Consider the following 17,665-nt stretch of genomic DNA (forward strand, 5'->3'; position numbering starts at 1 on the left):
CATATTCCAAGTCTTGAAAGGGAAAAATCTGCAACCCAGCATACTCTACCCAGCAAGATTATCATTTAGAGTAGAAGGAGATTTAGAATAGAAGGAGAGGATAGAGGATTTATTTAGAATAGAAGGAGAGACAAAGAATTTCTCTGACAAGCAAAAACTAAAAGGATACAGCAATTCTAAACCTATCCTAAAAAAAATATTGAGTATGGCTGAGTCACTTTGCTGTGCACCTGAAACTATCACAACACTGTTAATCAGCTGTACTCCACTATAAAATAAGAAAGTTAAAAATAAAAAGAAAGAAATATTGAAAGGTCTTCTCTAACTAGAAATGAAGCGAGAAGATATAGGAAAGAGGAAATCACAATTGGGAAATAAACCACTTAAATAAGCCAGTATACAAATCAAAAGGAAAAAAAACCTATTTGTGAAAGCAATGATAAACACAAGGAACAGCAAAAGGATAAACATGAAGATGTAAAAGAGGACATCAAAATCACAAAATGTGGAGGAGGAGAGTAAGAATACATAGATTCTCTTTTTTAGAACGTGTCTGAGCCTATATGACTATCAGTCTAACCTAAGCAGATGTAGGAAGGGGTTAACGTACTTGAAAAAACAGGATAACCACAAATCAAAAACATACAGTAAATTCACAAAAACCAAAGAGAAGAGAACACAAGCATAAAATAAAAGGAAATGATCAAGCCACAAAAAGAAAAACAAAAAAGAAACATATAATCAACTGGAAAGCAAGGTTTAAAACGGCAATGAATACATTACTTATCAATAATTACCTTAAATGTCAACAGACTAAATGCTCCAATCAAAAGACACAGAGGGGCTTCCCTGGTGGCGCAGTGGTTGAGAATCTGCCTGCCAATGCAGGGGACACGGGTTCGAGGCCTGGTCTGGGAAGATCCCACATGCCGCAGAGCGACTGGGCCCGTGAGCCACAATTGCTGAGCCTGCGCGTCTGGAGCCTGTGCTCCGCAACAAGAGAGGCCGCGATAGTGAGAGGCCCGCGCACCGCGATGAAGAGTGGCCCCCGCTTGCCTCAACTGGAGAAAAGCCCTCGCACAGAAACGAAGACCCAACACAGCCAAAAATAAATAAAATAAAAAAAAAAAGACACAGAGGAGTTCCCCGGCGGTCCAGTTGTTAGGACTCAGCACTTTCACTTCCATGGCCCAGATTCAAACCTTGCTCGGGAAACTAAGATCCCATAAGCCGCTCGGCGCAAACAGAAAAAAAAAAAAAAGACACAGAATGGCAGATTGTATTAAAAAACAAGAGTTTACAATATCCTGCCCACAAGAGACCTACCTTAGGGCAAAGGACATGCACAGATTGAAAGTAAAGGGAGGGGAAAAAGGTATTTCACGCAAACAGAAATGACAAAAAAGCAGGGGTCACAATACTTATATCAGACAAAATAGACTTTAAAAAAAAGGCCATAAAGAAAGATAAAGAAGGACACCATATAATGACAAAAAGATCACCACAAGAAGAGGATATTACACTCATCAACATATATGCACCCAAATACATAAAACAAATACTAGCGGACATAAAAGGGAGAAATTGATAGGAATACAATAATTATAGGAGACTTTAACACCCCACTCACATCAATGGACAGATCTCCAGACAGAAAATCAATAAGACAATAGAGCTCCTAAATGATACAACAGAACAGTTACACTTAATTGATATTTTCAGGACATCACATCCAAGAAAACCAGAATACACATTCTTTTCAAGTGCACATGGAACATTCTCTAGAACTGACCATGTACTAGGGCACAAAACAAACCTCAACAAATTTAATGGTACAGAGATTATTTCAAGCATCTTCTCTGACCACAACAGCATGAAACAGGAAATCAACCACGGGAAAAGAAATGAGAAAAAAAGATTACATGGAGACTAAACAATATGCTACTAAAAAAACCAATGGGTCAGCAAGGAAATCAAAAAGTAAATTAAAAACTACCTTGAGACAAATGAAAACGAAAACACAACCATACAAATCTATGGGATGGATGCAACAAAAGCAGTTCTTAGAGGGAAGTTCATAGAGATAACAGGCCTTCCTCAAGAAACAAGAAAAATCTCAAATAAACAACCTAACCTACCACATAAAAGACTTAGAAAAAAGAAGAACAAACAAAACCTAAAGTCAGCAAGAGGAAGGAGATAATAAAGAAGAAATAAATAAAATAAAGATTAAAAACTAGGAAAAAAATCAATAAGACCAAAAGCTTGTTCTTTGAAAGGGTAACAAACCCAACAAAAATTGACAAACCTCTGGCCAGGCTCACCAAAAAAAGAGAGAGGACTCAAATAAACAAAATAAGAAATGAAAAAGGAGAAACATCAACCAATACCACAGAAATACAAAAAACCATAAGAGAATACTATGAACAACTACATGCCAAGAAATTCGACAACCTAGAAGACATGGACAACTTTCTAGAAACATAAAACCCACCAAAATTGAATCAACAAGAAATAAGATAATTTGAAAGCCTGAAAACTGGAAGTGAAATAGAATCTGTAATAAAAAAAAAAAAACTCCATACAAACAAAAGTCCAGGACCAGATGGCTTCACAGGCAAATTCTACCAAACATACAAAGAAGAACTTTTACCAGTCCTTCTCAAACTCTTTCAAAAGACTGAAGAGAAGGGAACACCCCCAAAGACATTCTATGAAGCCACCATCGACCCAATACCAAAACCAGACACTACCAAAAAGGAAATTACAGGCTAATACCTTTGATGAACACAGATGCAAAAATTCTCAACAAAATGCTAGCAAACCGAATCCAACAACACATAAAAAAGATCATACACCGTGACCCAGTGGAATTCATCCCAAGTTCACAAAGATGGTTCAACATATACAAACCAACGTGAAACACCACATCAACAAAAGAAAAGACAAAGACCACATGATCATCTCAATAGATTCAGAAAAAGCACTTGAGAAAATTCAACATCCATTCATGATAAAAACTCCTACCAGAATGAGTATAGAGGGAACAGATCTAAACATAATAAAAGTTATTTATGACAAACCCACAGCCGATATACACTCAATGGGGAAAAGTTAAAAAGCCTTCCTGCTAAAATCTGGAACAAGACAAGGATGCCCCCTCTCACCCCTTCTATTCAACACAGTATTGGAAGTCTTAGCCACAGCAATCAGACAAGAAAGAGAAACAGGTATCCAAATTGGAAGGGAAGAGGTAACCTTGTCACTACGTGCAGATGACATGATACTATATATAGAAAACCCTAAAGACCCCACACAAAAACTACTAGAACTGATAAACGAATTCAGCAAGGTACCAGGATACAAGATTAACATACAGAAATCAGTTGCATTTCTTTACACTTGAACGTACAGAAATTGGATGCATTTCTTTACACTAAAAATGAAAGAGCAGAAAGTGAATGTTAAAAAAAAAAAAACACCTTTTAAAATCACACCAAAAAAACAAAAAACAAAAAAACCCCCCAAAAACTAAGGAATAAACCTGACCAAGGACGTGAAAGACTTACATGCTGAGAACTATAAAACATTAACAGAGGAAGTTAAAGATGATTCAAAGAAATGGAAAGATATCCCATGCTCCTGGACTGGAAAAATGAATATTGTTAAAATGGCCATACTGCCCAAAGCAATCTACAGATTTAATGCACCTCCTAACAAATTACCCATGACGTTTTTCACAGAACTAGAACAAATAATCCTAAAATTGATATGGAACCATAAAAGAGCCAGAATTGCCAAAGCAATCCTGAGGGAAAAAAACAAAGCAGGAGTCATAACCCTCCCAGACTTGACAAAATACTGCAAAGCTACAGTAATCAAAATACTGTGGTGCTGGCACAAAAACAGACACATAGATCAATGGAACAGAACAGAGAGCCCAGAAATAAACCCACACACCTGCGGTCAATTAATCTTCGACTAAGGAGGCAAGAATACACAATGGAAATAAAACACTTTCTTCAGCAAGTAGTGGTGGGAAAGTTGGACAGATGCATGTAAATTAACGAAGTTAGAACACATCCTCACACCATACACAAAAATAAACTCAAAATGTCTTAAAAGACTTAAATACAAGACATGACACCATAAAACTCCCAGAAGAGACATAGGCAAAACATCCTCTGACATAAATCGTACCAATGTTTTCTTAGGCCAGTCTCCCGAGGCAACAGAAATAAAAACAAAAATAAACAAATGGGACCTAAACAAACTTACAAGCTTTTTCTTGCACAGCAAAGGAAACCAGGAACAAAACGAAGACAACCTACGGAAGGGGAGAAAATGTTTGCAGAGGATGCAACCGACAGGGGATTGATTTCCGAAATACACAGTCAGCTCATGCAACTCAACAACAACAAAAAAACCTAATCAAAAAATGGGCGGAGAACGTAAATAGACATTTCTCCAAAGAAGAAAGATGGCCAACAGGCACATGAAAAGATGCTGAACATCGTTAATTATCAGAGAAGTGCAAATCAAATCTACAATGAGACACCACCTCACACTGGTCAGAAGAGCCATCATTCAAAAGCCTGCAAATAACAAATGCTGGAGAAGGTGTGGAGAAAAGGGAAACCTCCTACACTGTTGGTGGGAACGTAAGCTGGTGCAGCCACTATGGAAAACAGCATGGAGGTTCCTCAGAAAACTAAAAATAGAGTTACCATGTGTTCCAGCAACCCCACTCCTGGGCACATATCTGGACAAAACTACAATTCAAAAAGATATATGCACCCCTATGTTCACAGCAGCACTATTCACAACAGTCAAGACGTGGGAGCAACCTAAGTGTCCAGAGACAGAGGAATGGATAAAGAAGATGTGGTACATATACACTATGGAACATTACTCAGCCATAAAAAAAAGAGTGAAATAATGCCATTTGCAGCAACATTCATGGACCTAGAGATAATCATACTAAATGACGTAAGTCAGAGAAAAAGAAATATCATATGACAACGTAAATATATGTGGAATCTCAAAAATGATACAAATGAACCTGTTTACAAAACAGAAACAGACTCACAGACACAGAGAAGAGACTTGGGTTGCCAAGGGGGAGGAGGGGTGGGGGAGGGATGGATTGAGAGCTTGGGATTAGCAGATGCAAAGTAGTATCAGGTTGGCCAAAAGGTTTGTTTGGGTTTTTTTGGTAAGATGGCTCTAGTAGCACTTAGTTGATTTAACTTCATTCAAAACAATTTTGTTAGACTGTTATGTGACAGCTGTCATACCAGCATGCATTTAAAAAAGGACTTATCAAAATGGGCTAAATTTTTGTGTAGCCATTTTAATATTGAAGATGGGAGGAAAAAAGCAACATTTTTGGTATATTGTGCTTTATTATTTCAAGAGAGGTAAAAACGCAACCTAAACGCAGAAAAACGATTTGTGCAGCGTATGGAGAAGGTGCCGTTGACCGATCAAACGTGTCAGAAGTGGTTAGCGAAGTTTCGTGCTGGCGATTTCTCGCCGGACGATGCGCCACGCTCGGGTAGACCAGTTGACGTTGATAACAATCCAATCCAGACGTTAACTGAGAACAATCAACGTTATACCACGCAGGAGATCACCAACATACTCACAATATCCAAATCAAGCGTTGAAAATCATTTGCACCAGTTTGGTGATGTGAATCACTTTGATGTTTGGGTTCCGCTGAAGCGAAAAAAACCTTCTTGACCGTGTTGCTGCATGAGACTCTCTACTGAAACATAATGAAAACATTCCGTTTGTAAAACAAATCGTGACGGCTGATGAAAAGTGGATACTGTACAATAATGTGGAACGGAAGAGATCGTGGGGCAAGTGAAATGAACCACCACCAACCACACCAAAGGCCGGTCTTCATCCAAAGAAGGTGATGTTGTGCATATGGTGGGACTGGAAGGGAGTCCTCTATGATGAGCTCCTTCTGGAAAACCAAATGATTAATTCCAACAAGTACTGCTCCCAAGTAGACCAACTGAAAGCGGCACTCGACGAAAAGCATCCAGAATCAGTCAACAGAAATGCATGATCTTCCATCGGGATAACGCAAGACCGCATGTTTCCTTGATGACCAGGCAGAAACTGTTAGAGCTTGGCTGGGAAGCTCTGACTCATCCACCGTATTCACCAGACATCACACCTTTGGATTTCCATTTATTTAGTCCTTCACAAAATTCCCTTAATGGAAACAATTTCAATTCCCTGGAAGACGGTAAAAGGCACCTGGAACAGTTCTTTGCTCAAAAAGATAAAAGGTTTTGGGAAGATGGAATTATGAAGTTGCCTGAAAAATGGCAGATGGCAGTGGAGCAAAAGGGTGGCTACGTTGTTCAATAAAGTTCTTGGTGAAAATGAAAAATGTGTCTTTTATTTTTTACTTAAAAACTGAAGGCATACACATATACAATGGAATATTACTCAGCCATAAAAAGGAACGAAATTGGGTCATTTGTAGAGACAGGGATGGACCTAGAGACTGTCATACAGACGGAAGTCAGAAAAAGAAAAACAAATATCGTATATTAAGGCATATTTGTGGAATCTAGAAAAACGGTACAGATAAACCAGTTTGTAAGGCAGAAATAAGAGACACAGATGTAGAGAACAAACATATGGACACCACGGTGGGGAAGCGGGCATGGGATCAACTGGGAGATTGGGATTAACATATATACACTAATCTGTATAAGACAGATGACTAATAAGAACCTGCTGTATGGCACAGGGAACTCCATTTCACTGTACGGTAGACACTAACAGAACATTGTAAAACAACTATACCCCAATTAAACAAAAAATAAGTTGTAAGTATGTGAGGTTATGGATGTGCTAACTAACATTACTGTGATAATCATTTTGCAATAAATACGTCTACCGAACCGCTATGTTGTACACCTTAAACTTACACAATGTTGTATGTCAACAATCTCAATAAAGCTTACACAATGTTGTATGTCAATAATCTCAATACAGCTAGAAAGAAAGAAATAAATAAATAAGTACAAAAACCAAAACCGAAGGCACTTTTTGGCCAACCCAATATACATATAGAATGGATAAACAACAAGGTCTTACTGTATAGCACAGGGAACTATATTCAGTATCCTGTAATAAAGCATAATGAAAAAGAATATACAAAAGAATGTGTGTACCTGTATAACTGAATCACTTTGCTGTACAGCAGAAATTAACACAATGTAAAACAACTTTAATATTAAAAAAGTGAAAAAAAAATCACCCAGAGAATGGGAGAAAATATTTGCACACTGTATATATCCGATAAGGGATTCTATCTAGACTGCATAAAGAACTCTTACAATTCAACAATAAAATGACAAATACCCCAACTGAAAAAATAGTCAAAGGATCTGAAGAGACGTTTTTCCAAAGAAGACATAGAAATGGCCAATAAGCACATGAACAGAGGCTCAACATTAACCATGAAGGAAATGCAAATCCAAACCACAAGGAGGTACCACTTCACACACACTGGGATAGGATGGTCTTTAATCAAAAAGACAGGTAACAAGTGTTGGCAAGGATGTGAATAAACGGGAACCCTCACACAGTGCTGGTGGGAATGTAAAGCGGGGCAGCTGCTTTGGAAAACAGTCTCCTAGTTCCTCAGAAAGTTAAATAGTGTTACTGCCTAACCCAGCAATTCCACTCCTAAGTATCTACCCAAGAGAAATGCAAACATGTCCGTCTACACAAAAACGTGTAGCACGTGAATGTTCACAGCAGCACCACTCACAAGAGCCAAAAGGTGGAACAACCCAAGTGTCCACGAAAGAATGAATGGATAAATACGTAAAGGAATATTAAAAGGAGTGAAGGGACTTCCCTGGTGGCGCAGTCGTTGAGAGTCTGCCTGCCAATGCAGGGGACACGGGTTCGAGCCCTGGTCTGGGAAGATCCCACATGCCGCAGAACAACGAAGCCCGTGCGCCACAACTACTGAACCTGTGCTCCTAGAGCCCGCGAGCCACAACTACTGAGCCTGCGTGCCTAGAGCCCGTGCTCTGCAACAACAGAAGCCGCAACGAAGAGCAGCCCCCGCTCGCCGCAACTAGAGAAAGCCCGCATGCAGCAACGAAGACCTAACACAGCCAAAAATAAATAAATAAATTTATCAAAAAGGAGTGAAGCACGGGCTACAACGTGGACGAACCATGAAAACATGATGCTCAGTGAGAGAAGCCAGACACAGAAGGACACACAGTGTGTGATTCCACTTACAGGAAACGTCCAGAACAGGCAAATCCAGAGAGACAGAAAGCAGATTAGTGGCTTCCTAGGGATGGGGGAGAAGGGGATTGGGGGATGACAGCCAAAGGGTATAAGGTTTCTTTCCGCGGTGATAAGAATTAACTGTAGTGATGGTTGCACAACTCTGTGAATACACTAAAAACTACTGAGTTTACTGTATACTTTAAATGGGTGAACTGTGTGGCATGTGAATTACATCTCAAGAAAGCTGTTAGAAAAAGAAAAGAAGGCAACCGCTGGAGACTGAAAGCAAAAGGGAGCACGTGAAGTTATTCAGCACACAGAACAGGAGAACTTTTCAGAATGCACATAACGGACAGAGGATCAGCCGCCAGGACGTAGAGAGAAATTTTACAGGCGGGAGGGAGAATGCAAAAAGAGAACTCACCCCAGCAGCACCAGGGGCAAAGGAGAGGCACAAGCAACCCACTGAGGAAACCTAACGCTGAATTCAGAAGCACTTTGTAAAGCAGCCTGACCCACGGGGGACCGGGACGTACAAACTCCAACACCCAGGAAGTGCCCGCGCGCAGCTGGCAACGACACAGAGAGCTGGGGGCTGGGTGCGCGGGAACCTGCCACGGGGCACAACACCGCTCGGCAACCTGGGGCATCTCACGGAGGTGAGGGTGAGGACTGTCCTCTGTCCAGCAAGCCCGCCCCCAGGCTGAGACACCAGAGGGACCGCGCGGAACCCGGGTCCCTCGCCACGGGCAGCCAGCCAGCCATCGGGGAGGGACGAGCACACCGTGGTGTGCTCCCGCAACAGACGGTGCAGCAAGCAAACCGACGGGCGTCCACACGCGGGACCCCGACACACACTGCTGGAAGAAAGCACCGAACCGCTCAGGGGTGCGCACGGCGTGGGAACACCTGGGTTCAGCTGGAAACCCCACACACGGTGCTGGTCCACGCGGACCGTGGGTCCCCACGCGCCGGCCCAGAACACCACCACCCTGCACAGCAGACACAGAGCCCCGGGGCAGGGTCCCTCCAAGCCGCCACGCCTGGGAGGACGGCACACAGACACGCCCGAGGACAAAGCCTAACACGGATCCCGCTGCGCTTCAGATCACAAGGACCGAAGTAAGCGGGACGCAGGTGCGGTGAGCTCACGCACGGCCACGACCGCAGAGGGACCGCGGGCCGCGTCCCCGCGCGCAGACACCCACCTTGGCCACTCTGCCCATGTCCCCCATGGTGGCCCTCTCGTGCGGGAACTGGGCGAAGGTCCTCTCGATCTTGGCGATGACGGCGTCCACGTTCACCGCGTCCTGCGGGCGGCCTCGGGGGAAGTAGAACGTGGGAATGCTCAGGCTGGCAGCGGGCGGCAGGGGCTCCTCCTTCCTCGTCTGAACCTGAGCGAGAGAGAGCAGTGAGGACCCAGCACGGCGGGCACCTGCTTCCCGCCGGCGCGGACTGGACCAGAGCGGCTTCCCCGAGCCCAGCGAACCCGACTGTGGACAGAGCCCAGACCATCGCCGGGCTGACTGCAGACGCGGGAGGCGACGCGGCCCGTGGCGCAGCGCCACACACGGCCCTGCTTCCCCCGATCCTGCCTCGGGTGTGACCCCTCAGGACGAGGACGGCTGCTGAGAGAACCTGCCCTCCTGCCCTCCCGGGAGGTCAAGGTTGGCACAGGCGGGCTGTCCCCTCGTTTGCATCTCGCGCCTGGAACCGCCCGTCCCCACACCGTCCTTCCCTGTGGACGGGATGGGAGGCCAGCGCCGTGGCTGGGCGCGGCCCTCGGAAAGCACCACAGCCCCGAGGGCTCGGCATCCTGGCACGGGGAGAGGCAGGAAGCCATCCTGGAGCCCACGCCGCGCCTTCCAAACGGCAGTGTCAGCACATCTGCCCGGTGACCGGCGGGGTGACCCGCGAGCTAGCTGGGTGCAGTCACGGGTCAGAAGCGTGCACCACGCATGCAGAGGAGGGTTGCGTTCGCCAACGCCCCTGAGCAGACGGGACCAGCCAGCGGAACCACTCAGGAAGCACCTGCCGGGAGTGGACGCGCTGGGACTGGGCAGGCCTGGGGGGGCTGGGAGGGCGGCCGCACTCAGTGACGCTCGCTCTCCCTGGACTGTGGGGCACTGTCCCCCTGCAGGACGCGCGGTGTCCCTCTGCGCTGACCTGGGAAGGCCCCCTGGGTGCCAGAAACAGCTGCCCCGAGTCACGGCCCGTAATGCCCGTGGAGACGCATGCATCCGGGCACCCCTGATGGGCAGGGACAGGCAAGCACGGTCCAGCCCACGGCCCACCTCCTAGACACACCCCAGGTTCCCTGTGGTTGGGGACACGCGGACACACCGTGACGCAGCAGGAAGAGCCCAGGGTCCGGGTGGGAAGCGCTGGAGAGAGGAAGGCGCACCCAGGCCTCAGGCCACGGGACTGGCGGGGGACGGGGAGTGACCAGGTGTTCCGGAGACGGGACGGCAAGGGGTACGCCCACCAACGAGGTCTGGGAAACTCAGCGCACACAGGGCACTACGGACACACGGAGCCCACAGCCCCTGGGCATCCAGAGACACACGCAGAACAGCAGACGGAAGGCAAACGCAGGAGAGAGGACTCCCCCGCCAGGAGTGGTTACATCAGGGGGCTGGGGCGGGCAGCCAGGCCCACACAGCCAAGGACGGGGCCGGGTGGCGGTCTGCTCACTGCGGGGTGCCCCCGTCCCAGCTGCCCGACCAGGCGCACACAGCACAGCTCCACGCCCACAAGCGCCAGAGGCCCCGCCACCGACCCGCAGCCGAGACACAGCACACGGCCCTCAGGAGTCACGCTGTGCACTGATTCTAACGTTGTGAGTGGACGTCACTCCTACAGCCTGCAACCCGGACCGCTTCTCCACCCGCAACACAGCAGCAGACGGCAGGCATCCCCCTCGGTCACATCAGGGACATCCCGCGTCCCCTCGGTCACACCTCGGGACCTCCCGCGACCCCTCGGTCACATCAGGGACATCCCACGTCCCCTCAGTCACACCTCAGGACATCCCATGTCCCGTCAGCCACATGGGGGATGTCCCGCATCCCTTCTGTCACATCGGGGATGCCCCACGTCTCCTGTGTTTCCTGAGGTCCCAGCTGAGGCAGCTGTTCAGTGCTCGGTGACCTTGCAAGGCGCGGTGACCGCATCGAGAGGAGGTGCGGCCGTCGTGAGTCAGCTGTACCAGGTCTGTGTGGCAGCCTGGGGACACTGGGCAACGAGCTCTGTGATCACCACGGGGCCAACACAATCCTGAGGGGCTGCGTGCAGATCTGGCTCAGTCCTGAGAGGCGAGAGGAGAGCTGGGGAGGCGCACGCGGGGGAAGGAGAGGGACGGCAGGCGGCCCTGAGCACCGGCACAGCCACGGGCTGGGGCAGGGACAGCACAGGGATGGGGCGGGGGGACGGCAGGAAGTGGGAGGACAGGCCCTGGAGGAGCCCCTGACCCGGGAGGGGCCGCGGGACGCCTCCGGCCCACGTTTCATTCGGACTCGGCCCTGTCGGCGCCCAGGGACAGAGGCTGACCCCCTCCTCCCAGCCCAAGGACGTCCTGTCTCTGTGATTTGGTCTCGGGGCAGAGCTGCTGGGCTGTGATGCCCACCTACGGTGGCAAAGAACAGCCGCAGGGGAAGCAAGACCCAGCGCCGGCCCTGAGGACGGAGAGATTCGAGGGTTCACGCGTCGCCTGGGGACGCCCAGGGTTCACCTGGGGAATGTTCCCCCCCGGTTTCACTCCTCTGGGCGGGTTCAGTTTTCCCCAGTTTTCCTCGCCTCTGTTTGGAGGGCAGGATGGAGCGCAGGCCCCGTGTCCTGGGCTGTCACCTGTAGCAGCTCATGGCTCACGTCTGCAGAAAGGGCTGCCGGCTTGCACCGACACCTCTGGCATCCTCCCCGGCACGGCGGCACTCAGCGCCGGGCGCCCCCATCGCCCATCCCCAAATCAGCTGGGCCGGCTGGTCCCAGGGCAGGTGTCCCCACCTGCCCAGCCACGGCCGCAGACACAGAGAGACAAGGTGTCGCTCAACATCGTGCGCTATTTTCTCCGCTGTCAGGACGGGGCCGCCGCCCTCACCAGCCACCGGGAAGCCAAGGGAAATGGACCCGCCAGGGACACGGCGCAGTGGAGCCTCGCCTCCTCAGCGCGGTGAGCTCTCCCCACGTCACCAGCTCCATGGCGCCTGCCCCACGGTCAGCTCGTAGGCCCCTCCCAGGGGAACTGGGCTCGGGCAGGAAGCAACGTGCTCCCAAACGGAAGGTCTGAATTGCAGGATGGAACGAAGGGCAGGGAACGTGGTGCCTACGTGGGTAAATCCACGCACACGCCCGCCACGCACATCGGTAACAAGCATGTTGTTTTACCTCTCTTTAAAGACTCTCTCAGGACAACAACACGAAACGAGAGGGGGCCGGCAGTGAAGGGTTTGAGAGTTTTGAGTTGGAGGATAAAGATACTGACTCTGTACCTAGAAAAACGAAGGCACTGACATCGTAAGATGAGCAGTAAGCTAGTATTAAGTACTCCAACGAGGAAAAGATAAAAAAGAGGGAAAGGAGAGCATAAAAAGAAACATAAATAAGATCGTGAAAATAAAACAGAATGGATTAATAATCCTTATAAACGTAAATGGACTAAATGCTCCAGTTAAAAAACAAAGATCAGACAGAAAAAAGAAAGTAAGACTTACAGGAAACACGTGTAAGATATAAGGACACAGAGGTTGAAAACTTTTAACAAGTGAAAAAGATACAGCAGCCAACAGTGACGAAAAGAAGGCTGGCATCGCCGTATTCACGCCCAGATAGGACTAAAGGTCTGGATGCGACAGAGAGAGATGGTCAGGACACCACACAGGGCGCCCATCACGGGAAGCTCTGCCGACCCGGAGCTGACCGGTGCCCCAGCACAGCCTTGGCGCCGACCAAGCCAAGGTGCTGGGGAAATGCGGGCACGCGGCACAGAGGCGGGCCAGGCCCGCTCCCCCGCCACCCCCGACGGACCACCGGATGACGGAAAAACAAACAGCTGGGCACGGACACGGGAGATTTACAGTGTAATCTCTGGGCCATAAATAGAGCGCGGCCGGCGCAGCTGCAGGACACGCATTCTTTTCCAGCACACGGGGCGCTGCTGGGAGCCGGCCACCTCCCGGCCCCAAACAGGCCTCAGCAGAGCCTGAGGGGACCACGGGGGCTGTTCCCTGAGCTACCTGCGGCCAGGCTGGACGTCCACAATGAAAGCGGACACGGCACAAATACGTGTGTGTGTGTGTGTGTGTGTGTGAGAGAGACAAGACAGACAGACAGGGAGAATCCTCGAGCAGGGCTGAAGCTTCTCAGAAGCCAGCACGGCAGGTGGGGCACTCGGCTCCCAGCAGGGCTGCTTCCCTCCCAGCGACACGCCTGCCGCCCGCCTCCCGGCTGTCACCCGGCCACCGGTCAAGATGACACCTGCTCGCAAAGAGCTATTTCTGTCGCCGGCACGGACACCAGCGCGGCCTGACTCATCACGATTGCAGACATCACGGAGACGCCCGGGGCCCCCGGAACACAGGCGGGCTGAAGGCTCGGCCTCATGGGAATGACGGCCGTCCCCGCGCAGCGGCAGGGGCCCCGGGAGGTGAGCCCGCACAAGCAAGCGCCCAGGCCAGCCTTCTCTAAACGCAGCCTTGCACGCAGCGCCCCCTCGGGCAGACGCACTAGCGGGGCGGCGGAAACGTCCGTGGCTCCGACTCCGCCAGGGCAGGACGCAGGGCAAGCGCGGCACAGCCCGGGGGCAGCAGCCCGCGGGCCGGCCCCAGCCGAGCCGAGACCCGGGGGCAGCCGGGGGCAGCGGCCGAGCCCGGCGGGCGGCGCGGGGACACGGGCGGGCACGGCGCCCACCAGAGGCCACCGCCGGGCTGGGAGGCCCTGCAGGCCGGAGCTGCTTCTGCTGCGACCCCAGGGCCCCTCCCCACCGGCTGGCGGCAGGCTCCCCAGCTAGACCTGCCAACGGCCCGCTGGACGGACAGCAAGAGTCCAACTGTGAAAGTTTAAAGCAGAGGCGCCAAAACAAAGATGAGAACGGCTGGCCCTGCGCGTGGGTTTGTTCAAAAGTTCTCTAGCCACCACTGGAGAGGGACTGGCCTCGAGGGGCCACATGAGCCACGGAGCTTTCCAGGGGAGAAAAGGTGTCTGGAGAGCAAACTCTCAGAGCCGCGAGGAGCTGGGCCAAGCCGGGCGGCTGCCATGAGGGGGCAGGGCGGCTGCCATGAGGGGACAGGCCGGGGCTCCACGTCCACGAGGCAGGGGCCTGAGATGTCGGCTGGGTCTGCACCCCCGGCCAGAAGACGCTGGGGCCCCACGGGGCCGGAAGGCAGGGCTGGGGGCGTGGACGGGATGGGGGGTGGCGTGAGGGGTCACATCCGTGGGCTCAGGGACCCGGGGGGCCACGTCCGACCCCTGGGTCCTGGGAGCACAGATCAAGGGGGTACTCAGGGCCCACCCCGCGCAGCGCCGTGACCCCGCGCGGTGTCCGAGACGGCCAGAGTCCCCAGGCCAGGCTGTCACCGTGTGGAGGAGAGGTCGGGTCAACGCCCATCACTGTCCCCAGGGGGGCGGCTGCGCTGGGCTCTCGGTGCCCCGTGGGGCCCGTGCATCCACCTGAAGGACCCCACGGGGAAGCTGGACGGGCGTGAGTGGGACCAGGGCACGGTGACAGCGGAGGAGAGCGTGTGCAGAGCCGGAGAGTCAATCCCCGGGGGACGGAGGGTCGGGACCCGGCTAGGACAGGGCGGGCAGCACGGCCATAGCGGGCCCTCGTGGGCTTGGGACAAGGTCTGAGGGACGTCGGGGGGACGACCTGGGGGCCTCAGGGCTGCTCAGAGTGCGCAAGGCGCGGGCGCCACAGGCAGGGCAGGCGGGTGGACACGGGCCGCAGGAGCAGGACGGCCTCCCACGCACGACACAGCCTCGCTGTGGGAGGCCAACACCTTCCGTTGGCCCCAAGTCCAGCGCGGATGCCCCAAGCTGGCAGTAGGGCCGGCACGTACGAAGAACCCCCCCTATCCCTCCTCAGTCCCCGTCTGCCCACAAGGCCAACCCCACCTCCCTCAGGCCATCCTCTCCGGCCATGCCCCCATCCCCACATGCCCTCCTCCCCACACCTTCCCCCGCTGCCCTCCGCGCCCCCATCATCTCCCCACGCCCCCCACCATCTCCTCCCACGCTCCCCCCACCTCCCCACGCCCTGAGGTCTGCCGACCACCCACAGCTCTGCGCAGAGTCTGCACTCAAACACCAAGGGGCGAAGGAAGCCAGGAACACTCTCCTCCCCGACACTCCCCCGATGCCCGCCCCTGAGAAGCGCTCACTCCACGCGGCACGTGCCCACGTTCGTGGGAAACGTCATTGGAACGTATCTGCCGTAACATGAAACTTCTTCCTCTTAAAGACAACAGCGAATCGCGTATCCCAAAAAGTGATTCTGTAAGACGAACAGCGTCCTGGAACAACCAGGCTTCCATGAACAGTTCTGCGTGGAGCCAGGACCACCCCCCCCACACCAAGATCAAGTCACAGCCGCCGTGGGGGGAGGGGGGAGGGCTCCCCAATCCAGGAAACACCCCGGCGCAGCCTGTGTGCACCATGTGTGCGCCACGCACACAAACAGTAACCAGCAAACATCAGACCTCCTCTCTGTAGAAGATCACCCTTAGCTGATTCCACGTTAAGGTCTCCACGTTCAGATTCTAAATAGACTTTCCTTCTCCACAAGCGACAAACATACAAGCATCAGCCACTTGCAGACAGAATTTCACAAGTTGAAGGATAGAGATCAGACACAAAAGTACCAGAAGCCCTGCAAAAGTTGAGACATGCTCCCAGGAAAAAAATCCAATTACACTACCAGCAGAAAGCAGGTCTTTTTTCCCACCCCAAACAGCCTGGTTTGATTCGATGTGGTATTTTTAAGGCCACGAGATGACCTTTAACTCCTCGCCTGGGCGAAAATACAAGTGATTAACGTGCCAAATACCCGTAAGGCAGCAGAACCTCCAGTTGCCAAAAGATCCCAGGTGGCCATGACTTTTAAATTCCATGGTCCTCTTACACGAATTTACAAAGCACACACGAGGCACAGACACGGGGTTTGCTTCTGTGAAGCGCCGTGATGTTTACAAGCCCAGTCGTCACTGAAGCCGCGGAGAAGGGCGCTCCGGCTGGTACGTGCCTGCGATAAAGCCCTTAAAGCAACACAGGCGCTCGCAACAAACCGCGCTCGCTCTCCTTTCCAGCAGCGCTGCGCTGTTATTACCCAGGGCGCCACACGCTCCAACGACACGGGGAGGCTCGCTGCGCACCTGCGGAGGGTCAAGTCCCGAAGGCTCCTACTGCCCGAGGTCGACACCTCCCCGCCTCGCGCAAGACGCACCACGACGTTGCCCCGCGCCCGGGGTATCCGCTGCTAGGACTCCAGGAAAGGAGATGCCCGCGCCTCCCTTCACAGCGCTTTCCCTGACAAACTGCACAGGCACACCTGCTCTCTGCGCGCACGGGCGCTGTTCCAGGGGAGCCGCGCACGGGCGCAGGTGGAGCCCCCCGAGCCCAGGCAGCCCCCCACCCCGACCTCGCCAGAGCGGCGAGGGGCCCGCGGACGCAGCGGACCCTCCCACCCGCCGGCCCACCGCACCTGCTGGAAAGCCTTGAGCCTCTTCTTGAAGCGGGAGGGCAGCACGAAGTCGCAGCCGCGGGCCAGCGAGGCCAGCTCCTGCCGCAGGTCGGGGTCCTGGCGCAGGGACAGGTCCCGGAGCCGCATGTCGGCTCGCATGGGCCGCCGGGGCCCGGGCCGGGCGCGCTCGCGGGGCTGGAGCTGCAGCTGGCCTAGGCCGGCGGGGTCGGGGCGGTCCGGGCGGCCGGGCTCAGCGAGCTCCATGCATCGCCGGCCGGCGCTCTGGGGGCCGGGCCTCGGGCGCGCGCATTCCTCAGGCGGGGCCGGGCGGGCGCACGGTGGCGCGGCGGGGCAGGGGAGGCGTGGCGGACGCGCGGCCCCTCCCGCGGCCCGGGCGGTGCTCTGCGGTGCAGGACGGAGCGCCGGACGCCCGCCCCGAGCTGGCCTGTTGCGCGCGGAGGCGGCTCTCCCGCCGAGAGCCTCCCTCGGCTCAGCCTGTAGGCAGGCCGGCAAGGGCAGCGGACCTGCAGACGCCGCCTGCCGGCTCCTGGGAGGGTGGGCCTTCTCTCCGGACAAGGGCAGCCCGTCCAGGACTAAGCGCAACCTGTTACCGAGCCCGCGGCTGGCGCCCTGGCCGCGCCCGCCCGACAGCCCACGTGCGGCCCAAGAGCTGGTACGTTGGGGAAACGGCCCCAAACGAAGGGGGCA

The 17,665-nt window shown here is 52.8% G+C and overlaps 1 protein-coding gene across 1 annotated transcript in view; it reads right to left on the bottom strand.

Annotated features, from left to right (window-relative positions):
• Positions 1–17,665, bottom strand: part of PPP2R3B (protein phosphatase 2 regulatory subunit B''beta) — a 64,147-nt gene that overhangs the window by 31,063 nt on the left and 15,419 nt on the right. Inside the window, exon 2 of the mRNA XM_068533722.1 lies at positions 9,495–9,680. Within this exon, the coding sequence (XP_068389823.1) occupies positions 9,495–9,680 (186 nt within the window). The remainder of the gene's footprint in view (positions 1–9,494; positions 9,681–17,665) is intronic.

The sequence above is a fragment of the Eschrichtius robustus genome, chromosome X (assembly GCF_028021215.1).
Source record: "Eschrichtius robustus isolate mEscRob2 chromosome X, mEscRob2.pri, whole genome shotgun sequence".
Classification (NCBI taxonomy): Eukaryota; Metazoa; Chordata; class Mammalia; order Artiodactyla; family Eschrichtiidae; genus Eschrichtius; species Eschrichtius robustus.